The sequence below is a fragment of the Aedes albopictus genome, chromosome 2 (assembly GCF_035046485.1).
Source record: "Aedes albopictus strain Foshan chromosome 2, AalbF5, whole genome shotgun sequence".
NCBI classification, from domain to species: domain Eukaryota; kingdom Metazoa; phylum Arthropoda; class Insecta; order Diptera; family Culicidae; genus Aedes; species Aedes albopictus.
In genome coordinates, this window is record NC_085137.1 from 271,778,566 (window position 1) to 271,804,747 (window position 26,182).

General features: G+C 44.0%; 1 protein-coding gene across 11 annotated transcripts in view; it reads left to right on the forward strand.

Moving 5' to 3' along the window:
- The window catches only part of LOC134288082 (scavenger receptor class B member 1), a 682,758-nt gene that overhangs the window by 178,958 nt on the left and 477,618 nt on the right, over positions 1–26,182 (forward strand). For 10 of the 11 annotated variants that reach the window (XM_062851798.1, XM_062851801.1, XM_062851795.1 and 7 more), the window contains one exon: positions 20,213–20,376. The exons of the other annotated variant lie outside the window; for it this stretch is intronic. In XM_062851798.1, coding sequence (XP_062707782.1) covers positions 20,213–20,376 — 164 coding nt within the window. The remainder of the gene's footprint in view (positions 1–20,212; positions 20,377–26,182) is intronic. 11 annotated transcript variants of the gene reach the window in all.

The following is a 26,182-nucleotide window of genomic DNA, read 5'->3' on the forward strand; positions in this document are numbered from 1 at the left end:
GCCTTCGTAATTCACGGCTCACGTTATTGTCAGCCGTTAGCAAGGAACCGAGGTAGACGAATTCTTCTACCACCTCGAAAGTATCCCCGTCTATCGTAACATTGCTGCCAAGGCTTGTCCTGTCTCGCTCAGTCCCACTTACCAGCATGTACTTTGTCTTAGCCGCATTCACCACCAGTCCGACCTTTGCTGCTTCACGTTTCAGGCGGGTGTACTGTTCTGCCACCGTTCCAAATGTTCTGGCAATAATATCCATGTCATCCGCAAAACAGACAAATTGGCTGGATTTCGTGAAGATCGTACCCCGGCTGTTGAGCCCGGCTCGTCGCATAACACCTTCCAGGGCGATGTTGAATAGTAGGCAGGAAAGTCCATCACCTTGTCGTAGTCCCCGTCGAGATTCAAATGAACTGGATAGCTCACCCGAAATCCTTACGCTGTTCTGCACACCGTCCATCGTTGCTCTTATCAGTCTAGTCAGCTTCCCGGGTAAGCTGTTCTCGTCCATAATTTTCCATAGCTCTGTACGGTCGATACTGTCGTATGCCGCTTTGAAGTCGATGAACAGGTGGTGCGTTGAGACCTGGTATTCACGGCATTTCTGGAGGATTTGCCGTACGGTGAAGATCTGGTCCGTTGTCGACCGGCCGTCAATGAAACCGGCTTGGTAACTTCCCACGAACTCATTTACTTTAGGTGAAAGACGACGGAAGATGATCTGGGATAGCACTTTGTAGGCGGCATTCAAAACGGTGATCGCTCGAAAGTTCTCACACATTAACTTGTCGCCTTTCTTGTGGATGGGACAGATTATCCCTTCCTTCCACTCCTCCGGTAGCTGTTAGGTTTCCCAGATCTTGACTACTAACTGGTGCAGACAGGTGGCCAACTTTTCCGGGCCCATCTTGATGAGTTCTGCTGCGATACCGTCCTTACCAACCGCTTTGTTGTTTTTGAGCTGGTGGATGGCATCCTTGACTTCCCTCAGCGTGGGAGTTGGTTCGTTCCCGTCCTCTGCTGCACCAACATAGTCATTTCCTTCGCTGCCTTGGTCCTCCGTGCCTACATTCTCTTCGCCATTCAGGTGCTCGTCGAAGTGCTGCTTCCACCTTTCGATCACCTCACGTCCGTCCGTCAGGAGGCTCCCTTTTTTATCCCTGCATATTTCGGCTTGCGGCACGTAGCCTTTGCGGGATGCGTTGAGCTTCTGGTAGAACTTGCGTGTTTCCTGTGAACGGCACAGCAGTTCCATTTCCTCGCACTCCGCTTCTTCCAGGCGGCGCTTTTTCTCCCGGAAGAGACGGGTCTGCTGCTTCCGCTTCTGTCTGTATCGCTCCACATTATGTCGGGTTCCATGCTGCAGCATTACCGCCCGCGCCGCATCCTTCTCCTCCAGAACCGCTCTGCACTCCTCGTCGAACCAATCGTTTCGTCGACTCCGTTCTACGTACCCGATAGTGCTCTCGGCTGCGTTGTTGATGGCTGCTTTCACTGTACTCCAGCAGTCCTCTAGAGGGGCCACATCGAGCACACCCTCGTCCGGCAACGCTGCCTCGAGATTCTGCGCGTATGCGGTGGCGACATCCGGTTGCTTCAGTCGCTCTAGATCGTACCGGGGCGGCCGCCGGTAATGTACGTTGTTAATAACGGAGAGTTTTGGGCGCAATTTAACCATCATCAGGTAGTGATCGGAGTCGATATTAGCGCCACGATAGGTCCTGACGTCGATAATGTCGGAGAAGTGCCGTCCATCAATCAGAACGTGGTCGATTTGCGATTCCGTTTGCTGTGGTGATCTCCAGGTGTAACGATACGGGAGGCTGTACTGGAAGAAGGTGCTACGAATGGCCATGTTCTTGGAGGCGGCGAAATCGATGAGGCGTAGGCCATTTTCGTTCGTCAGCTGGTGGGCGCTGAACTTTCCAATCGTCGGTCTGAATTCCTCCTCCTGGCCTACCTGAGCGTTTAGATCCCCTATGATGATCTTGACGTCGTGGTTTGGGCAGCGGTCGTACTCGCTACATCATCAGTGCTTCCGGAGTGAGCGCTGTGCACGTTTATTATGCTAATGTTGAAGAATCGGCCCTTGATCCTCAACCTGCACATTCTTTCGTCGATCGGCCACCAACCGATCACGCGCCTCTGCATGTCGCCCATCACTATAAAAGCTGTTCCCAGCTCACGTGTGTTGCCGCAACTCTGGTAGATGGTATGATTACCTCTAAACGTTCGCACCATAGATCCTGTCCAACACACCTCCTGCAGCGCTACGATTCCGAACCCGCGGTCCTTCAGTATATCGGCGAGTATGCGGGTGCTCCCGATGAAGTTGAGAGATCTGCAGTTCCACGGGGTAGGGTATCAATTAAGGCCAAAATACTAATATGTATTCCCATTTTTCACTAATAGAGGACTCAATTTGCAACAACTTTGCCGAAGACAGTATTATGTTTTATCGAATGGGTGAATTTATACAGCTATTTCTATGTTGGGGTCATATATGACCCCTCCTGCTCCAAAGGGTTAATACGATTAAAGGTTTGTTTTCGTATAGTCGTTTACCACAAGCTGCTTCTTCGAGTGCTGCTATTTTTCAGCGAGTCATGGATCAAGTTTTACAAGGCATATACGGAGTTTATTGCTACTTAGACGATGTTTTAATAGCTGGTGAGGATTACGAGGACTGTTTAAGAAAGCTTTATTTTGTTTTGGAACGACTTTCTAAAGCCAACATAAAAGTAAATTTACAGAAATGCAAATGGTTTGTGACAAGTTTGCCATTTTTGGATCACATTTCAACCGATAAAGGTTTGTTGCTGTGTCCAGAAAAGGTCGAAACGATTCGGAAAGCTAATGTTCCGAATAACGCCACCGAGTTGAAAGAGTTTCTTGGTTTGATAAATTACTACGGTAAGTTTATCCCAAATTTATCCTCACGTTTAAGCTGTTTGAATCGTTTAACTAAAGAAAGACGTTAAGTTTGTCTGGACCGATGAGTGTCATCGAGTTTTTAACGAAAGTAAGCAATGTTGGTTGTCTTCAAAGCTACTTGAGTTTTTTGATCCACAAAAGCCTGTTGTTGATGTAACAGATGCCAGCAGTTATGGATTAGATGGCGTAATTGCTCGCGAAATCAATGGAGAAGAGAGGCCCATTAGTTTTACCTCCTTCAGTTTAACTAACTCACACACCAAATTTTTTGAAACGCTTCCAGCACAAAAAAAATCAGCAAAATAAATTGCTGAATTTCAGCAAAATTTTCGCTGAATTTCAGCATAACATTGCTGATCAACTGTCAAAATTGCTGGATGATTCAGCAAGCTGAAAAATAATTACTGATATTCAGTAAATTCGTATTGCTGAATGAAATCAGCACAAAAAAAAATCAGCAAAATTTGCTGAATACCAGCAAACAAAATTTGCAGTGCACAGAAGTCCTACTCAATTTTACACTTGGAAGCGTTGGCCGTTGTGAGTACCATAAAGAAGTTTCACAAGTTTTTGTTTGGAAAAAAGTTAACTGTGTATACAGATCACAAACCGATAATAGGCATATTTGGCAAAGAAGGCAAAAATTCGTTGCTCGTAACGCGTCTGCAGAGATCTGTAATGGAACTGAATATCTACGATTTCGACATTGTTTACAGACCGTCAGCGAAAATGGGCAATGCAGACTTTTGCTCAAGGCTTCCTTTGACAGATGAAGTTCCAGTTTCATTGCAACGAGAGTTTATCAAAAGTTTGAACATTTACGATGAGTTTCCTTTGGACCATGTTTTAATTGCCAGCGACTCAAAACAAGATGAGTTTATACAAACAATAGTTTTCTACATGAAGCATGGTTGGCCGAAGAAGTTGGAGCGTAGTTTTTTGGACGTTTAGCACAGCATCAAGATCTTGAACTGGTCGAAGGTTGTTTATTGTACCAGGATCGTGTGGTTATTCCTGCTAGTTTACAAAAGCAGATATTGAAGCTGTTGCACAAGAATCACTCAGGAATCACCAAGATCAAGCAGATGGCAAGAAGGCAGTTTACTGGTATGGAATGAACAATGACATCGAAAGTTTCGTCAAAACATGTAGTGTGTGTTGCCAGATGAATGCAGTTGCAAAGCCAGTTCTAAGTTCCAGTTGGATTCCTACAACAAAACCGTTTACACGTATTCATGCGGACTTCTTCTACTTCGACAAAAAGGTTTTCCTGGTCATTGTGGACAGTTTTTCTAAATGGTTGGAAGTTGAGTACATGAAGTTTGGAACAGATGCCAGGAGAGTAATTTCAAAGTTTATGAGCGTTTTCGCTAGGTTTGGGTTACCTGATGTAGCTGTTACAGATGGCGGTCCACCGTTTAGTTCGAAAGAGTTTATAGTTTTCTTCGAAAAACATGGAGTGAAGGTGATGAAAAGCCCACCGTACAACCCATCGAGCAACGGACAAGCGGAGCGCATGGTTCGAGTAGTCAAGGAAGGTTTAAAGAAGTTTCTATTGGATCCGGATATGACTGGTTTAAGTACTGAAGACCTGGTTTCGTATTTCTTGTTTGGTTACCGGAATACTTGTTTAGAGGACGGAAGAACATTTCCATGACTGGATTGACAAGTTGCGTCCTGGAGATACAGTTTACTACAAAAATTTCAGACCTACGGATATTAGGCGATGGTTAGAAGCCAAATTTCTCAAACGTATCTCCTCAAATGTCTTTCAGGTTTCCGTTGGAGGAAGAGTTTACTCTGCTCACCGCAATCAGCTCAAGTTGGTTGGCACCCCGAAGCGCCGAGGTTTGGTCTTGGGAAGGAGGAGGAGGACGGAGGAGGAGGATTTCTCAAACGTATCTCCTCAAATGTCTTTCAGGTTTCCGTTGGAGGAAGAGTTTACTCTGCTCACCGCAATCAGCTCAAGTTGGTTGGCACCCCGAAGCGCCGAGGTTTGGTCTTGGGAAGGAGAAGGAGAACGATGACGAAAGGTTTAGCGACGACGAAGATGAATTTTACGGTTTTCCATCCGAGTCTTTCATCTACCGTGACGGAGACGATCGTAACGGGGTCACAGCTCGTGGTCCTGACGTGGAGGTTAGTGTTCCGTGCCGACGAAGTTTGTCACGAGAGGAAGATCAACGAGAATCGTCAAGTTTGCCGCCCGAACAAGTCAAACCGCAGGCCGGCCCGTCAAATCGTATGCATCGCCATCGAAGAACCGACAGGAGTTGGTCAGGCGCTCTAAGCGACCTAAGCGTCTGAAGAAAGACATTGATTTCGAGTACTACTTGTTGGCCACTGCCAACAGGTTTGATTCACGGTAGATGGAATTCTTGCCGGCCCACTGCCAACAAGGAACGAAGGGAGCAGTTGGCTCACTGCCAACGGCGTTCGATGCAGGGAATTCTTCGTTGGTCCACTACCAACGATTCGCGATGAAACTGATGCGCAATTGCCAGAAAACCTGCCTGTCGGCACCGCTAACTCGGAGATTTGGGAAATTATTTGAGAAACAACTCTTAATGAGTAGCGGCAACACGACAGCGATCAGCGTAATCCAGCAAAGGGCCCAGCTGAAGCAGGAACTTAACAGGAATGGGCACGATCTGCCTCGAGAGTCAGATCCAGAAATGAGGCAGGAACATCCGGAACAAAGCACTGCTCTTTCGAGAGAAACAAAACTGGCACTAGATGTTAGCACTTCGAATTTTTATTAAACACTGATGATGGTTACATTTCTTGGCGTTCTTTTGTAAGCAATGAAAAACTTACAACGCAAAATCAATCGAGAGCGTACAAATTTATTAAAAGCTGTTTTTGATTGGCTTTTGAAAAATAGTACCTGATTGGCTGACGACGTATGACATTTCAAATCTTATGCTAGTGTTAGTAAGGTTGGAAGCCGTTACCGCGGCTGGCTCGGGTTAGTAAGAAACAACAACAAAAAAAGGATGGGAAAGGAAAGGGGATATCAAATGCTGCTGACAGTTCGCACGGAAGGTGCCTCATCGGCAATGAACTAGTAGCCGTGGCGCTAGGGCTACCCAGTTATTCGCAGTTGCGAACATCCTCCCCGGCGAATTCTTCGGGGATGCCGGCGGAGTCCTTGCTAGCGGCTCGTGGCTTATTGTCATCTATGGGTAAAATAGAAATTTTGGTTATTGCTCGTCGGTACACTGTATCTCCCACCTGTACGTCAACGACCCTGATGAGGCCGTCTTCTCCGGCATACGAGTGGACTATTCTTTCCAGTTTCCACTGCTGTGGTGGCAAACTCTTCTCCTCTAACAAGACAACAGAACCTGTGCGAACGTTCGGAATACGGACCTGATGTTTACCCCTCGGCTGCAAACTGACAAGGTAGTCATGAGCATATGACTTCCAAAAATCCTCTCTCATCTGCTGCAGGTGTTGCCACCTTGACAAACGATTTTTGGTCAACCCTTCGTAGGAAGGCTCAGGGACGGCGGTCATTGGCCTTCCAATAAGGAAATGAGCAGGTGTTATTACCTCGCCCTCAGTGGGATCATCGGAAAGCGAAAACAAAGGACTTGAATTAAGGATTGCTTCCACTTGAGTGAGGAGTGTGTAGAACTCTTCAAACATCAACTTTGCTTCCTTCAGTATTCGTTTATGGTGGTACTTAGTACTCTTTACGGAAGCTTCCCACAAGCCTCCAAACTCAGGGGCTTCTGGAGGAATAAAGCTCCAGGCAATTTCTTTCGTTTGACAGAATGCTTCGATCTCATTTACCGTGGCATTATTCTGAAACAGGACGAAAAGCTCATGAAGCTCCGTCCTGGCACCTCGAAAATTGCTGCCGTTATCCAAGTGCAATTCTCTGACCAATCCTCTTCGGCTAACGAACCTTTGTAGGGCGGCAATAAAGGCAGCAGACGTCAGGTCTGACACGGGCTCTAGGTGAATTGATTTGGTCACCAGACATACAAAAACCGCAATGTATGCCTTCACATATGCGGCCTTACTAGATCCTTGCCTAATAACAAACGGCCCTGCGTAATCGACCCCGGAAACTTCAAAGGGAGGGGCAGGCTTTACGCGACCGGTAGGTAAGTTACCCATATACTGAACAACACCCTTAGGTTTTACCCGAAAACAACGAACACAGCCTCGCGTTATCTTTCGTACAGCTGAGCGAGATCCAAGCAACCAGAACCGAAGGGCAGATAATAGACCTGATGGTCCAACATGGAGGTTTTCCTCATGGTATGCCCGAATAATGAGGTCAGTCAGCGGATGGTTGGGCAAAATGTATTGGTGCTTCGTCATCAACGGAACACGAGAATTCTGAATCCGTCCGCCTACACGCAGAACTCCGTCTTGGAGAAACGGGCCTAGCATACCAATTTTTCGGCAAGGCTCATGATTTTCAACCCTTCTGATTTCGTCCATCAGAACTTCTTGTTGGACGACTTTTACAATGGTGTGCAGTGATGCTCTCAGCTCCTCTATTGTAGGAACACGCTTCCTAACTCGGATTTCAACAGTCTTGATCCGACAGTTACTAATGAAGCGCTGCACGTATGCAAGTACACGTTGCAACTTACGGAATGAGCTGAATTGTTTGAACAATGGTAGATCGTCGGAGTTAATTACCGGCATCAATACCACGAAAGCGGACTTGATATCTGGAAGATGCTTTTCGGGAATATCCTCTACGTCTGGTTGATCGAACGAATGGGATCGCAAAAACTCAGGACCGTTCCACCATAAAGAGTTTGACTTCAGAGCTCCTGGTAGCTGTCCCCGTGAAACTACATCAGCAGGGTTTTCTTGCGAACGAACGTAGTTCCATTGCTTATGGCCATTTTCAACGGTAATTTCCACAATACGGTTGCGTACAAGCGGTTGCAACATTGCCGGAGGCTTCCGCAGCCATGCAAGGACAATTTGACTGTCCGACCATAGAAACAACGAAGAAAACCCCACTTCCATGGCCGGCATGGTTTTTTGAACCAGCTTCGAGAGCAGTAAAGCAGCACAAAGCTCTTTACGAGGGATTGTTAGTTCTTGAAGGGGAGCTATTTTGGATTTGCTGCGAAGCAACTTCACGGAGATCGAACCATTTGATTGGACGCAACGAACATAAAGACAGGCTCCATACGCGATCCCAGATGCGTCAGCAAATCCGTGTAATTCAACATACTCATACTGCGGAGCCATCACATGCCTTGGGATGCGAATGTCCTTGACTTCGTTCAAAGAGGTACGGAATTGTGACCAAGAATTGAGAATTTCTCCTTCGAATGGAGAGTCCTAGCCAACTTTCAGAGCCCAGGTCTTCTGCATCAGATGTTTTGCGAGAACGATCACCGGCGACACGAGACCGAGCGGGTCGAAAAGTTTGGCGATTTTGGAGAACATGATCCGTTTGGTAACAGCAGACGTATCGGAAAGATCTGTGTTGATCGTGAACAGAAATTCGTCGCCGGCCGGGCTCCACAGAAGACCGAGTGTTTTTATTACTTCGTTGGCGGAGATTTCATTCAATTGCACAAGAGTTTCACGATCAGACTCTGGAACACCCTCGAGGATTCTCTGATCATTGGCACACCACTTGTGTACCGGGAAGCCACCCTTTTGCAACAAGCCCTGTATTTGTTGACGACATTCGACAGCCTTGATGATGCTATCGGTCCCTGACAAAATATCATCAACATAGCAATCATCGCGGATTATACCTGCTGCAAGCGGAAACTCATCGCCTTCATCAACACACAGTTGGAGCAAAACTCTGGTCGCAAGAAAGGGAGCGGCGGAAGTTCCGTATGTTACGGTTAGCAACTCGAGGACTCTGAGAGTTTCAGAAGGCTGTGATCGCCAGAAAATGCGGAGGAAAGCTGTTTGTGATGGATCAATGAACACCTGCCTAAACATTTTGGCAATGTCTGCGGTAAACATGTAAGAGTGTTTTCGAAAACGTAGAATGATTGACTCAAGATCGCTCTGGACGACTGCGCCGACTTGCAATTCATTCAGAGATGTTTTCGAGGGAAGCTTGGCCGACGCATCGAACACAACTCTCAGCTTAGTGCTGGAGCTCGATGGCCTAAGAATGGCATGGTGTGGCATATAGTATTTTAACATACCAGGAGGATCGTCAGACTCGCGAATGGATCGGCAGTGCCCCAGAGATTCATACTCCTCAATGAATCTGGTGTATTGGGCATGGAGCTCTGGGTCACGAAGGAGACGTCTTTCCAGAAAGTAGAAACGACGAAGCGCCAAGCGTCACCGAGTTGCGGGAGGTTTTCTCTGAATGGAAGATTCACGACATATCTTCCAGACGGATCACGACGGTGGGATTTTTGAAACTTTTCTTCACACTCCTCTTCCTCAACGGTACGCTGTGAAACACTGGATACCTCTTCAATCTCCCAGAAACGTTTAATCATCTCATTGAGCGACTCGATGGTAACAGAATTGACCTGATGTGAGTTGACATACGCTGCGGACTCATCACGAATCTCACCGGCAACTACCCAACCCAACTAGGTTTCACGGAGTTCCGGGAGTCCTTCGCCAAGAACGAAATGTCCAGTCCGAAGTAGACTGAAGAATTGACCGGCACCGATTAGCAAATAGATCTCGGCAGGTATGTGGAATCGGGGATCCGCCAACTGAAGTCCAGACGGAATGTTCCACCGAGAGGGATCCACAGGTCTGGTGGGAAAAACATTCGTAATCTTCGGAGTCACCAAGCAAGGATGAATGGAAGTCGTTATAGAGAGATTCAGGATTCACCGTAACAGCGCAACTAGACTTCGTTCGAGAATTGCTGACACCAACAATGTTTACTGCGACAGGAAATCCTTCCAGACCAAGCCTTTCGTACATGGCGGTAGTAATGAGATTGGCCTGGGCGCCGCAATCAAGGAACATACGACAACGAACGGGTCGACCATTCCTGTCCATTAGATGAACCACTGCAGTAAGAAGCAAGACACTCGGAAGAGACACATTTAGCGAAACGACGGACGACTCAATAACGGACGACGACGAAGCGGACTTAGCAGACTCATCACCGGTAGCCTGCGGTGTTACCGGCAAGGAGACACGTTCATTCTCTCCTTTACTCGGGGTGGACTGTTTGCTGGGATTCATACTGCTTTCAGGTTTGTTTCCTTCCTCGTGGAGGAGGGAATGGTGACGCTTATTGCACTTGCTGCAGTTTCTCTTGGACGAACAATCAACGGACCGGTGTCCACGACGCAAGCAGTTTAAACAAACATGTGACTCTCTTACCTTCGCGAAATCGGGACAGAGATAATTGAAATGATTCTTGCCACAAAACTGACAAGGCTCCACGTTGGTGTTGGAAGTTGTGGCATGAACCTTCACGTTTGCAGTTCTTTATTCACGCAGTTCTTTATAGGATTCCTTAGACATCTTTTTTATAGCTAGAAGCCCGTCTATGTGAGTGTCAATAATGACTCTCGGGTTTTCATACCTGTCGATCAATATGTCCCAAGCATGTGAGTAGTTATTATCGGGGAGCGTTTTGGCATCAAGAATGCCGGAAGCAGCACCAACTAGTGCTTTTTCTAGGTGATGCAACTTGATAGCATCGGAATCAGAACATCGGCTCATAATGTCTTGAAACATTGACTTGAACCGAGGCCAATTCTCATAACGCCCATCGAATGTAGGGATGGGTGCTTTGAGCGGCTGTTGCTGAACGATAACTTGAGTGGCACTAGCTGGCGTAAAGGAACTTGCCTGGGTGGAAATGACGGGTTTACTTAAACTGGATGGATGAGATTTTCCAACCGAACCAAACAATCGGTGTGGAGATTGTCAAATTCATTGAGCTTTTCATCTTGCTCATCAATTTTGGTAGGAGGAGTAGCAAAAAGAATCTCCTTATGAATTTTCAAATATTCGGAATAATGGGCTTCTAGCTTTTTGTCGAACACTTTGAGCAGGGCTACACTCACCTGAGAGGGATCTTGCTCGGCGTTTTCCAAGACATTGGAAATCTAGGTTACCTTACCTTTAATCTGGCCACGTTGGTGGACCAGCGACTTTACCTCCTCCATTGCCTCCTTCGCGGTTTTGATCGGAGTGCGACCAACTGACATCAGGAAAGAAAATTGTTGCTACTGGTAGAGCAACCGACGAGACACACGATGATGCCAGACGGAAACAAATTCACACACTTCTTTTTACGTTCGAGTTTCGTATTACTGTTTACTGTCCACTATCACAGCGGCAGTGGTTGTTTTCACTAGCCAAGGTCAATATTCTTCTCACTTTCTCAGCACATTCTTTTGATCACTTTTGCGGCATGAAGAAGATCACCCGCGGCTCGCAGACTGTATTATTCACTCATCCGGAGCAGAAGGACCACTATGTTGGCCACTGCCAACAGGTTTGATTCACGGTAGATGGAATTCTTGCCGGCCCACTGCCAACAAGGAACGAAGGGAGCAGTTGGCTCACTGCCAACGGCGTTCGATGCAGGGAATTCTTCGTTGGTCCACTACCAACGATTCGCGATGAAACTGATGCGCAATTGCCAGAAAACCTGCCTGTCGGCACCGCTAACTCGGAGATTTGGAAAATTATTTGAGAAACAACTCTTAATGAGTAGCGGCAACACGACAGCGATCAGCGTAATCCAGCAAAGGGCCCAGCGGAAGCAGGAACTTAACAGGAACGGACACGATCTGCCTCGAGAGTCAGATCCAGAAACGAGGCAGGCTCTTTCGAGAGAAACAAAACTGGCACTAGATGTTAGCACTTCGAATTTTTATTAAACACTGATGATGGTTACATTTCTTGGCGTTCTTTTATAATGGTTAGGTAGTAATGAAAAACTTACAACGCAAAATCAATCGAGAGCGTACAAATTTATTAAAAGCTGTTTTTGATTGGCTTTTGAAAAATAGTACCTGATTGGCTGACGACGTATGACATTTCAAATCTTATGCTAGTGTTAGTAAGGTTAAAGCCGTTACCGCGGCTGGCTCGGGTTAGTAAGAAACAACAACAAAAAAAGGATGGGAAAGGAAAGGGGATATCAAATGCTGCTGACAGTTCGCACGGAAGGTGCCTCATCGGTATTGAACTAGTGACCGTGGCGCTAGGGATACCCAGTTATTCGCAGTTGCGAACACTACTAATTTGTTTGTTTGTTTGTATGTTTGTTTGAATTGTAACTTGCCATGAAGACATTTAAGTTGAATTTGTTTCCGGTATGCTTGTTTCACCGAATTCGCAATTGTTTCGCGGTAGTTAAGTTTAGCCGTTTATTTGAAATTTTTAAAGAGATGATTACGGCAGTTAAGTTTTGCTCAATCTGTTTTGTAAATATGTTTATAACTAAAAGGGGGAGAACTGTTGCATCCACCCCTAGCTACACCACTGGCTGTATGGTACAGCAGTGAAGACAAAACAATAAACATCAGTTTACCTACTGACTGCACACCCGGACGGACGCGCGCATCATTTACTATCGTTTAGCATATCACAAGTCTCGGCTAAAACCTAATTAGTAATTAGTTTACCGAACCCGTACACACTCCAATCGTGTATATTTCAGTGGAGAAATTCAGAACTATGCTCTAGAAGTACTCATTGTCCTGAACAACTTTGTCGAAGATCGCAACTTCCTATCTGGCTTCAATCTCGTGCTATATGAGCATGCATGAGCATGAGCATAGATAGATGACCACACAATTCGTAGTTGCTACTCCGTGATTGACCAAAGCAATCGAAATTGCACAAGGAACCAATGAATAGAGCTTGGGACTAGCTCACTATTCTCAATGTGCACAGTTCGAGAGCTCTCAATTATAGTAACGTCAAACGTTGTTATAAAGACCGCGAATCGCTGCATCTCCACGTTTGTCTCAGGAAGGAATTGTTGTTAGTAGGGTAGGGTACATCGTCAATTTTGGAGTCACCTATGGTTGGTGATGTAATTTGAAAATGGATTAATAAACACTAACTTTCGCGCACAATTGTCCACTTTTCTATACGAAAACATATCTAATAAAATAATCTTGTCGCGCGTCTCCACCGCATCAGGGAGTAGAAACTTTAAGACCATTCCACGCAGGAATAAACTGAACGCAACAAAGGACACATCAATAAACCAAACCATAAGCATTTAAAAACAAGTAACAACATAATACTAAACACCCGCGTATCTAATGTTTTCGATTTCGCGCGAGATAATTGCAAACGCGGACGATTATGCTGCGATACTCACTCCATACAGGAGCGATGCATACACAGCAAAGAACAACACGATACTCTCGAACATTTTTCCTCACTTACTTACCTTACCGGTCAGGCTAAGGCCGGGGTGGCCTCTGCTGTACATAGTAGCCGCCTCCATTCCACTCGGACCATGGCTGTTTATCTCCAGTTCCGCACTCTGCGTAGGGTCCGCAGATCGTCCTCCACTTGGTCGACCCACCTAGCTCGCTGCGCTCCACGTCTTCTTGTACCGGTCGGATGGCTCTCGAGAACCATTTTAGTCGGGTTGCTATCCGACATCCTGATGACGTGACCCGCCCACCGTAGCCTCCCGATTTTCGCGGTATGGACGATGGTTGGTTCTCCCAGCAGCTGATGCAGCTCGTGGTTCATTCGCCTTCTCCAAGTCCCGTCTTCCATCTGCACTCCGCCGTAGATGGTACGCAACACCTTCCGTTCGAAAACTCCAAGGGCGCGTTGGTCCTCTGCACGTAGGGTCCATGTTTCGTGCCCATAGAGGACGACCGGTCTAATCAACGTTTTGTAGATGCTTAACTTCGTGTTTCGGCGAACTTTATTCGATCGTAGAGTTCTGCGGAGTCCAAAGTAGGCACGATTTCCTGCCACAATGCGCCTCTGAATTTCTCTGCTGGTGTCGTTGTCGTCGGTCACCAGTGAGCCCAAGTACACGAATTCTTCAACCGGCTCGATTTCATCACCGTCGATATGAATTCGGGGTGGCGGGCGCGGTGATTCCTCCCTGGAGCCCTTTGCCATCATGTACTTTGTCTTCGACACATTAATGACTAATCCGATTCGTCTGGCTTCACTCTTTAGTCGGATGTACGTTTCCGCCATCGTCTCAAATTTACGAGCAATAATATCAATATCATCGGCGAAACCAAGCAGCTGAACGGACTTCGTGAAAATCGTCCCACTCGTGTTTATCCCCGCTCTTCTTATTACACCCTCCAAAGCAATGTTGAACAGCAAGCACGAAAGACCATCACCTTGCCGTAACCCTCTGCGAGATTCGAAGGGACTCGAGAGTGTCCCTGATACTCGAACTACGCACATCACTCGATCCATCGTCGCCTTGATCAACCGTATCAGTTTATCCGGGAATCCGTATTCGTGCATAATCTGCCATAGCTGTTCTCGATCGATTGTATCATACGCCGATTTGAAATCGATGAACAAGTGATGTGTGGGCACGTTGTATTCGCGGCATTTCTGCAACACCTGGCGGATGGCGAACATCTGGTCCGCTGTAGCGCGTTCACCCATAAATCCAGCCTGATATTGCCCCACGAACTCTCTTGCAATCGGTGATAGACGGCGGCATAAAATTTGAGAGAGTATCTTGTAGGCAGCGCTCAGTAGTGTGATCGCGCGGTAGTTCCCGCAATCCAACTTGTCGCCCTTTTTGTAGATGGGACACACGATACCTTCCATCCATTCCTCCGGTAATACTTCCTCCTCCCAAATCTTGGTAATGACCCAGTGTAGTGCTCTCACCAGTGCTTCTCCACCGTATTTTAGTAGCTCGCTTGGTGGTTGATCTGCTCCAGCGGCTTTGTTGTTCTTCAACCGGCCAACCTCCTCCTTAATCTCTTGAAGGTCAGGGGCCGGAAGTCTTTCGTCCTGTGCACATACTCCTAGATCTGTTACCACGCCACCTTCGGTACTTGCAACGTCGCCATTGAGGTGCTCATCGTAATGCTGCCGCCACCTCTCGACCACCTCACGCTCGCTCGTGAGAATATTCCCGTGATTATCTCGGCACATGCCGGCTTGTGACACAAAGCCTCTGCGCAAGCGGTTCAGCTTCTCGTAGAACTTTCGTGTGTCCTTAGCGCGGTACAGCTCTTCCATCGCTTCGCGATCTCGTTCTTCCTGCTGGCGCTTCTTCATCCGGAAGACTGAGTTCTGCCTGTTCCGCGCCTGTTTGTAACGTGCCTCATTCGCTCTCGTACGATGTTGCAGCATTCTCGCCCATGCTGCATTCTTCTCGTTTTTCAACTGTTCACATGCGCCGTCGTACCAGTCGTTTCTGTGATTCGGAGTCGCGAAGCCTAGTGCTGTAGCCGAGGTACTACCTATGGCGGATCAGATGTCCCTCCAGCCATCTTCAAGTGTAGCTGCGCCAAGCTGCTCTTCCGTTGGTAGGGCCACTGATAACTGCTGCGCGTAGTCTTGAGCCACCTCTACGTTACGAAGTTGCTCGATGTTGAGCCGCGGCGTTCGACTTCGACGCGTGGTGATAACTGTCGAAAGTTTTGAGCGCATGCATACAGCGACTAAGTAGTGATCCGAATCTATATTCGCACTGTGGTATGTGCGGACGTTGGTTATATCCGAGAAGAATTTACCGTCGATTAGAACGTGGTCGATTTGGTTTTCTGTTTGATGGTCGGGTGATCTCCAGGTGGCTTTGTGGATATCTTTGCGGAGGAAGAAGGTGCTTCGGACTACCATACCACGGGAGGCTGCAAAGTTTACGCATCGCTGGCCGTTATCATTCGATACGATGTGCAGGCTGTTTCGCCCGATTACCGGTCTGTACATTCCTACCTGCGCGTTCATGTCACCGACAACGATTTTTACGTCACGCGGCGAGCAACCATCGTATGTTTGCTCTAACTGCGCGTAGAACGCTTCTTTCTCGTCATCGGGTCTCCCTTCGTGTGGGCAGTGGACGTTGATGATGCTGTAGTTGAAGAAACGGCCCTTAACTCTCAACATGCACATCCTTGCGTTGATCGGCTGCCACCCGATCACACGTTGTCGCATCTTGCCCAACACTATAAATCCTGTTCCCAGTTCATTGGTGGTGCCACAGCTTTGGTAGAAGGTAGCCACTCGATGCCCGCTTTTCCACACTTTCTGTCCAGTCAACAAAGTTCCTGCAACGCCACGATGTCGAAGTTGCGGGGATGTAGTTCGTCGTAGATTATCCTGTCACATCCTGCGAAACCTAATGACTTGCAATTCCATGTTCCAAGTTTCCAATCGTAGTCCTTATTTCTTCGCGTGGGTCTTTGCCGATTGTATCGAGTCGTATTTTCTCCTATGTTATTCGCAATGGGGATTTTTACGGGTGGCTTATTTGGCCTACGCCAAACCTCCTGTCTCGCCGGAGGGCCATCGTGCCAGTTCTGTTTAACGTCCCAACCAACACTGGGACGAATACGCTGATGGGGCTACCACCTTGGATCTAGCTGGGCGTGGTGCAGCGTTTCTTACTCAGCCGCTGGATGCCAGAACAGACGCTGTTTGAGCCGCACCTCCTTGGTGAACAGACACTCGGATCGTACCTCCTCAATCTAGCTGAAGTCAGAAGGACAACAGTGCCCAGGCTGCACTACCAGCTAAGCACACAACTCTTAGCTGGCGGTCTTTGTCATCGCTTGACCCGTGGAAGCATGAGGTAGGAACTTGTGAGGACCAGAGCTATATTGGACGCTCTCCTTATCGACTCACCGTTTTGCAGCCCAACTCCTCACTTAAACAGTCCAAAAAGAAGATCTTGTCGCGCGTCCACACCACAATTTGAAGTAGAAGTCTTTAGTTCTATCCATACAGGGATGAACTGAACGCGATGCTTAGAGTATTATATACACTAGCGCATGTACATATCGTAGGATCATGATTCACTTTGATCATACATATAACTTTTTGATTTTTAATCATGCTGTGAAGACTTTCGCGCTATTGTTCGCTTTACGCGGAAAGCAAGCAATGGATCATTCACGTCAGATGATCGATCAATGTTTCTTCACAAAACTTAATCTAGTCTGAAAAAAAAGAGTCAGCGCCGTTACTTGAAGTGGCGGACTATACAAAGTGTGCTTTGGGAAATACAAAAAAAATCTACGTAGACAGTCATGTAATTTTACAACGAATATTCACAATATAATAATAGCATGAAACGAGCTCACCCATTTATGTGTCTCCATCGCTACTTGTCTATGTATCACTACGTCGAACAAATGACAAAGGCAAGCGCGCACTAATGTGGACGACCGAACCACCCCTACTGGAATTAATTTCGGCTCTAACACACGCGTGCCATACACTAGCTGTATATGTAATGTACCCTTACATTTGCATCTACGTGAATGCTTTAAAATCACGACTTCGATTTGGTGCTCCATGAACCCGAGCAGGAACGAATAACTGCCATATGACTGCAGCATACCAAAGTCTGGTATCATACCAAAACAAGGTATTGGTCAGTTACCCAGGTATTGAAAATAACATACTTTAATATTTTGTAGGTATTGATAAAATACCTTAACCCTTTATAAGGCAGTGGCAACTATATTGCCACCTTATACACATATTTTTTTCTGTTCGTTTAGAGAATTTTTACAACTTCTGTTTGAACTGATGGACACATTAGGCCTTTGTGAACACTCATGATTTTTTTGAGCCATACAAATATAAATGAGCTGTTTTAGAACAAAATGTCTCTCCAAAAACTGCTATTTTTGAGTGCATGAAGGTTTATAAGCTCGAAATTCTGTTATGGTAAGCGAGTTGAAAATCTAATGACGGGGAATGAAAGGCCTATGTTCCTTTTACTTGATGACAAAAATTCAACTTAATTGCTTCATTACTTTTAGACACTCAGCCTTTTGAAAAAATGTACTATCATAAATGGTCATGTACTAAAACTACCATATCGTCCAAAATAATTGACCAATTGAGTTCAAATCCACACAAGTAACTCATGAATATTAGGGCAATAACCTGCCAAAAAATCAGCATAATTAATAAACGCATCACAAAATAACAACATTTTAAAATTTGTTGACAAAAAGTTGAAATTTAGACCATTTTTTTTATACAAAATCAACCATCGAATTTTTTGAAAATAAAAACGTTTTTGTTCATTACACCACATGTACTTTATATTCCAATTTAGAACTAGTGGATTTCGTGCCTGGTTCTCTAGGCCTTATAAAGGGTTAACGAGTTTATGGTTTGGTGTATAGGACTGCTAGAGGTATTATTCAATTATGAAAAAATCGCTATTTGTATGGAAAAGTCGCCGATTATTATTTTGGTATTGCCTTGGTTTGGTATTGTTCAGCTATTTTCTCCTGCTCGGGAAGGCACCACCGGCACATAATGATAAAATGCGGAAAAAAAGAACGACCACACGCGCGTCGACCGGGAGGCTTTACGATACTTCGAAATGCTCACTTCCGACACCAGCACCTGGACGAAATCCCACCACACATTGATGCACGCTGGGTCCGCCGCCGTCGAAATGCTCACTTCCAAATAGAAAAGAAAATTTAAAAAAAAAATCGAACCACCGAAGCAAAATCGCGCTACACCGGCACCCGGACGAAATCACATCACACACTCTGGCTTCAATCTCGTGCTATATCCCACCAAATTCGTACCGGAAGTAGCTGTTACACTAGCGCTACGTGGTGGTGAAATTCAGAACTATGTTCTTCATCACTGAACAACTTTACCGAAGATCGTGCCTCCCTATCTAGCTTCAATCTCGTGCTATATCCCACCAAAGTCGTACCGGAAGTTACTATACACACGCCACATGGTGGTGATATTCGGAACAATGAAATCCATCACCAGGAAGTGGTTGTTGTTCTGAACAACTTTGTCGAAGACAGAACGTTGCTATCTTGTTGAGGTTCCAAAAGAACTCGCCACAAAGTCATGGTACTCATAACCAATCTGGCAACAAAACGGAACAGGAAGAAGTTAAAAATGTGGAACTAATGTTTTCGTCTGGTTCTCACCGGAAGCAGCAACAAACTCCAATCGGCTTTCACTACACCTCTCTAGGATAGTGTAGGATTCCGTTAAATCAAAAAGATTGAAATTTGGTTCACAAACTGCTGATATATGGATGAGCAAAAAAAAAGAACAGTTGCACGTTTTTTGCCTGTCGGTACTTAGCGTTAATATTGTAGAAGTATTAGCTAATTATTGCGAAACCTAACAAATTTAAAAACCGTTCCGTTTCCTGTTCCACAACAACGAAATTACGATTCGTTATTCAGTGATCACGGGACTAAAATAAATCCAGCAAATTTTCGCAACCACCTCTTTACTATCAATTCATTATGAGAAAATAAGGAAATATTAAGTTCTGGCCAATGGTACTTTCGAGAAAATAATATTCTGGCAAATGGTACATTATGGCAAATTGTTTTCTGGCGTTTGTCATTCTGGCGAATGGTTTTCTGGCGAACGGTTTTCTGGCAAATATCGCTCAATCGAACATAGCGATAGAATCGATTTAACTATGAGAAACATGCCTTAAAAAAGCTTATTATGCAAGAAGTCAGGCGCAATTTGATTAATGCAAATATAATATTACTGCAGCCATTAGTTTATTAAGAATTGTAACGGTCTACGAACTGATCGACGACAATAAATTAATAAACATATATCATACTGATTGGGGTTTTTTATAATTGCAAAAAAAAATGTGTATGCAACTCGTTGCAAAACTCATTTTTTAGCACTCATCATATTTATCAAACTAGGCAAGCCTCATTGGATAATTGTACGACTCGTGCTGTATAAACCACCATTTTGCAACTTGTTGCATAAATAACTATTTCATGGTCATAGCTACTTCAATCCTTTCACAATGTTGATTGTAAGTGGACATCATCCGATTTAATAACCCGAAATTAGCGTGATTACTATGTTAAAAACCTACAACGAATAAGTTTTTTACTACGTAGCTGACGAGTTGGAGCATATAAGTTAAGACATTATTGAGCATATAAATTTAGACAATATTACAGAAAAAGTATTTATGCATTGAGCATTGCGACTGCACCAACAAGGGAATTACAATGGACTGTAACATTTCATCAAGTCTCTTAGAGGATTAGTTCAACGCTTGTACTCCTAAATAACTCTATCAACTTCAAATTTTCTGAATACCGCATTCAAATCGGACACCTAAATGATTAATAATGTTTTTTTTATAAATTATATATTTTTATTTCAGAAACTTATATTCGAAAATGGAGGAGAAATATTCGAGCTTTGGAAAACACCGCCTGTCGATCTGTATATAAAAATTTTTTTGTTCAATGTCACAAATGCAGAGCAGTATTTAAACGGAAATGCAGAGAAAATGATTTTTAATGAAGTTGGCCCATACGTGTACAGGTAATTAATAATTTCTCACAGTATAGACTGATGCAAATCTTTTTTTTTTTTTCTGTTCGGATGAGCCACTGCGACCAGTATTTAGATCTTTTGTAGCAATACCCGTATCCTTAGTATTTAGTGCATGTCGTACTACTCCATTGTCATTGAGAGGCAATGGAGCATCGATTTCTGTACAGATCTTGTTTTGTTAACTCAGAGGTTCGAGAAATCGAATGTGATGAAAAAGTACCGTTTTCACAGGGAAATAAATCCCAGCGAAAGTGCGCCCTTGTTCACACATAATCGTTTCTATTTCTGAGAAAACCTAAACGGTAGAACTGATATTTGTCCATGCATCGGAACTCTGGCTTCATCCGTGTCTCGCTTCTAGTTTAGTCCCAGGACAACATTGAAAAACCCGGGGCTTTAGGCTAGTTGCAAAACGCTGTTAAATTAGAGAATGCGTACGGTAATAAGAATTCACGTGAGTCCTTGCATCACCAGTACTTATCAGTCCTTAGTAGGTTATTACGCAATTAGATACGCAAAGCATGTTTGTTTTTTTTTACATAAAGTGTAGTCTCGGCGAGGACAAACCGAGTCTTTAACTATCCGTAAGGCAAAATAAATGCAATTTTAGAAACTGTCACTAGTAACAAGGGCTTTGTACCATGAATCCTTATTACCAGAACGCATTACCCTAGCTTAACAAGCTGGATGCCACCAGGGTTCAGTTTGGTAGATCTTACTCCGTAACGCAACCCAAAAGGGAGATCTACCCACGTTACGGGCTCCGTTAAAGATCGAGCATGTTTTAAACCCCCTCAACCATTCATCCCTCAGCACGGGTCGCCTGACACCTTGGATTGGGGTTCCCTGTTTGGTGGACTTTTACCCCCGGAACAGGGGGTCCGTAGTGCTATTCTAAGCCGGCAACTACACGGGCGAATGCAAATCTTATTTTTATTTTATGTCGTAGACCTCTCATCGGGAACGGTAGGGTGATAAAAATTAATAAGAAACAAAGAAATTAAATCGAAAAGAAACTATTAGAACAAATAAAAAATGTACTCACTATTGAAAAAATATTTTTCAACTGTTTTTAATGATAGAAATTTTCCAATCAAAACTAAAGTCATGAGTTGTAAATTTTTTGCCTCTTCGATTTTTTAGGGATTAAAAAAAAAATAAAAATATTAATATTCGAATTCGCATCGGCCAACTACCTAAGAAATTACGCAGATTCAGTTCAGCCCATGCATATGTTCTTCTTGCACAAAGCCGTCTTTTCAGCACAGTTATTAACTGAGAGTTTACTTTGTATATCATGTGGTAGGTACGATAATGTCCTAACCTGGTCTTGCTGAACAACCACGCGTCTACAGCTTTGCTTGAATAGGTCTTGTAGGTATATGCAAATACAGTGTATCAAACAATTGTGTGTAAAGCGGTTTTATTTTTATTATTTTATTTTATTCAAATGCTTACAACTTTTTTAAACGTGAATTCGGTAAAGTTCTAGTCGCGGATTACATATATATTGGAGGTAACTTGCTGACATTTTAAGTAACATCAGATAAAAGTACAAAATTTAAAGGGCTTTCAGTGAAACAAAAACTACTTTAGAACAATTATCAGAACATTGTATCCCAATATGTACAGCTTGATTTTATTTTATTAATCTATTTATATTTTTAGGCTCAATCGCATATTTCGCTTTACTGAGCCTGATTCTTTTTTGTTTTAATTACATTGAAATCATGAACTTCTAACTTTTTAATTGAAGTAATTAGTTCTGGTTGAAGGTCAATATATTTGTGGCGACTCGAGGTTAGGTGGTCACATTTTTAAATGACATGGTGAGGATTGTGTAACGGATTTCTATGGAATTTATCTGGAATTACTGAGTATTTCGTAGCGTGATCTGCGCTTTTTGGTGACGACACAAACTTGTTGTCTAATTTGTTCTTCTGGATGGCCAGGACTAACTTGTGAACACGAAGAGAACAAAACATATAGGAAGGGGGGGGGGGGGGGGGAAATACAAACGGATTAGAATTTTGTACCAAAAAGTGGAAGAAACTCGTGCATTTTACAAAGTTTCAGACAAAAAAAATTAAAAGGCGTTTTCGCACCATGCGTTTGCATTATCGTTGGTAAAATACTACCTCATCTCCCCACCGGTGGTTGGTAGTAGTACTTCATATCGTAAACAAAGTACAGAGAAGCAAATAAATGACAACATCATCATCGATTGAACGAAAATCCTTGAATGTGGATTATTAATTAATTAGTTTTTCGTTCAAATTTTTAAATCCTTGGAGAAATTTCTAGAGGATTCCCTGAAGAAATTCTTTGAGAAATCTCTGATGGAATTCCTGGAGGGATCTTTAAAGTAATCCCTAAAGAAATGCCTGGGAGAATCCATGATAGAACTCCTTGTATGAACTCATTGATGAATCCCTGAAACAACTTCTGGAGAAATCCCTGAATGCATTTCTGAAGATATCTCTGAAGAAACTGCCGGGGGAGTCCCAGAACAAATTCTTATGGCAATCCCGGAAGAAATTTCCGGGAAATCCCAGAAGGAATTCCCGGGAGGAAATGCCGGGGGAATTCTGGAAGGAATTGTCGGGGCAATCCGGGAAGAAATTCACGGAGCAATTCCACAAGGAATTTCCGGGAAAATTCCGAAAAAAAAATCCCGAAAGGAATTTCCGGGGAAATTCCAAAAGACATGCCCGGGGAAATCCCGAGGGAATCTCGGGAGGAAATCTCAGAAGGAATTCCCCGGGAATATCGGAATGATTTCTCGGGGAGTCTCAGAAGGAATTCCTGAGAATCTCGGAAGGAATTCCCGGGAATCTCGAAAGAAATTCCTAAGAATCTCGGAAGGAATTCCTGGAGCAATGCTGGAAAGAATTACCGGGGGAATCCCGGAGGAAGAACTTCTGACGAACGGATAAAGCTTTCCTGGTGAAAAAGTCTAGTGCGAACCACCTTTGAGTTCGAACGCGCTTTTACAGCGCTCTGCGTGTATTTTATTTATTTTTAACTTAAACATTTTTTTATACAGTTGCACACATTCTTGACCCCGGGTCCGCGCGCGAACCTGTGATAGTTTATTTATTTATTTTTTATCATTCGACGTCGCGGCGAGATGTATTTTTTCACGTTTTGACAAAGCCGCGTGTACGTATGTATCGAAATAGCCCAAGTGTGCGGTGTGGTATAAAAACGTGCAACACTACGGACAACCACTTTCTATGGAAATGCGAGTTCTGTGATAAAGCGTTCAACGCTACCTGCATCGGTGTACGGCGGAACCGAGAAGAATTTAACATGTCTTTCAAGGTGCCATTACTGTCAAGTGCATCTCAACTCTGGGATCGATACGCGGAAAATACTTTTCAAGCAGAATCAACTTTTTGAAGCGATCCAGAACCAAACAGATGCTTTCCATCGAATGGCTGCCGACCTGAAAAGAATTTCTCTCGGTGACTTGTTTGATAACATCGAGCAATTACTACAACAAACACAAGTAACTTTATCGTCCAATAATAGCAGGAATAAAAACACTCGGAAAGAAATTAGTCAGCACTTTCAATCATGCGGCACACTGTTAAACCGCGTGCTTAATGAATTAACAAGCTCCAACTTGACGATGGCGCAAAAAATGGAAAGCCAATTGACGGAAGTGAACAACTACATTGCGCATTCGGCAACTACTCCGCCAATTGCAACACCGACACTTGCTGACGAACCAAGCAAATTAGACAAAATTTTGGATGAAGTGCTTTTTGTCTCTGCTGCTGTGTCTAATATATCCAATAACGCGGTAGCTTGTTCGCCTAAATCAAGCCAGTCTTTAGCAGACGAACTAGCTGGAAAACAACAGCACCCATCAACAACAACAACATCAGCTACGGTCGAAACAGCGCCCAGCCATTAGCGAATCGTCCCAATGCAGGATTATCGGCAGCAAAAGAATATGGAGATGGGATTGGACTGATTATGACGCAAAGCAGCATGCACGTAGAACCCTGAAAAAACTCGAGGAAAAGCCCAGACGAAAACGCAAACAGCGTTCAGCGAACTACCACAAGACTGTATTCAATAACAAGAACAACAGAGTCAAGTACAAGACACTGAAGACGACCTTACAGTTGAGGTCGAAATACGTATCTGTCAAAGGATGCAAATTCTTAGTGGAATTCAAAGGAACCGTACTTAACCCGATTTTCTTTTATTTACAGATATTCCCCTAACAAGCCCAGGTTAATCATCATCAAGAACAACAAAATTATCAACACTAACAGCAACAAAACCACAAATGACAGCAGCAAAAACAACACTAACATAATGAAATTGCCACTTGACAGGGATCTTCTTGCAGAATCTATGACAAAAGGTCGAAAGACATAAGGTCGAAGAACAAAAGGTCGAAGTACAAAAGGTCGAAGGACAAAAGGTCGAATGGACAAAACGTCGAATGGACAAAAGGACGAATGGACAAAAGGTCGAATGGACAAAAGGTCGAATGGACAAAAGGTCGAATGGACAAAAGGTCGAATGGACAAAAGGTCGAATGGACAAAAGGTCGAATGGACAAAAGGTCGAATGGACAAAACGTCGAATGGACAAAAGGTCGAATGGACAAAAGGTCGAATGGACAAAAGGTCGAATGGACAAAAGATCGAATGGACAAAAGGTCGAATGGACGAAAGGTCGAATAGAACAAAAGGTATAATTGACAGTAGACAATTTAGAAGACATGATAAAGTGGTCAGTATTTGTCAGAAAAACGACAATTAGCTTATATGCAGCCATTTACTACCGCATTGCAATCCGAAATAGATGCCTAGAATGATAGAAAGTAGAAGCCAATAGAAGGACAGCAAGTAATGTTATTCATGAAAGTTAAATGTGGAAAATAGTACTCCTTGAAAGAATAGCCTATGGGTAGAAGAAGGATGAATAATATATTGAAATATTGTCATTTGCAATTCCAATCATTACAGCGATTTAATAAAGTTAAACAACCTATTAATTAGAGAAGAACAAATCTCTGGGTACTATATGAGTATAGTATAGAAATGTTAGTGGCTGAAATACATATGATTTCTATATATAACAGCACCATAAGGTTTCTCTCAATGAGCAACAACATGAACTATTTATTCATATAAGTGACACACCAGCTGGTAACTTGGTCTACTAATGTTTTTGTCCATTCGACCTTTTGTCCCATTCGACCTTTTGTCCATTCGACCTTTTGTCCATTCGACCTTTTGTCCCTTCGACCTTTTGTCCCTTTGACCTTTTGTCCATTCGACCTTTTGTCCCTTCGACCTTTTGTCCTTCGACCATTTGTCCTTCGACCTTCTGTCCTAAAGCCCTTCTTGCAGCAGCACGTCGTAAATTTGCAGGTCCCCCCAAAGAAAATGTAGCCAAAAACTTTATCAATTTTCAACAAAGAGAAACAATCAACACGCAGAAAAATGACATTTGTTTAAAACAATAAAACGCATGGTTGACTTTCAAACTAAGAATTCACTTATTCCTAGGTTATATTTCATTGCTTTTTATTTAGAAACTCTAATCTAATAATAAACTATCAATTAAAACAACCGATAACCATCATTTCATATAACGTCAAAAAAATCATTTGGTTTTATAAAATGGGAACCATAAACATGGCCAGGAAGCACTCACACATTTTTAAAATGTTTACCCCAACATCGCCACAACGAAGAAGGTGTAACAAATCCATCACACCAATTTCCAAGTGCAGTTTTGACCGTGATAGATAACGCGCAGGTAC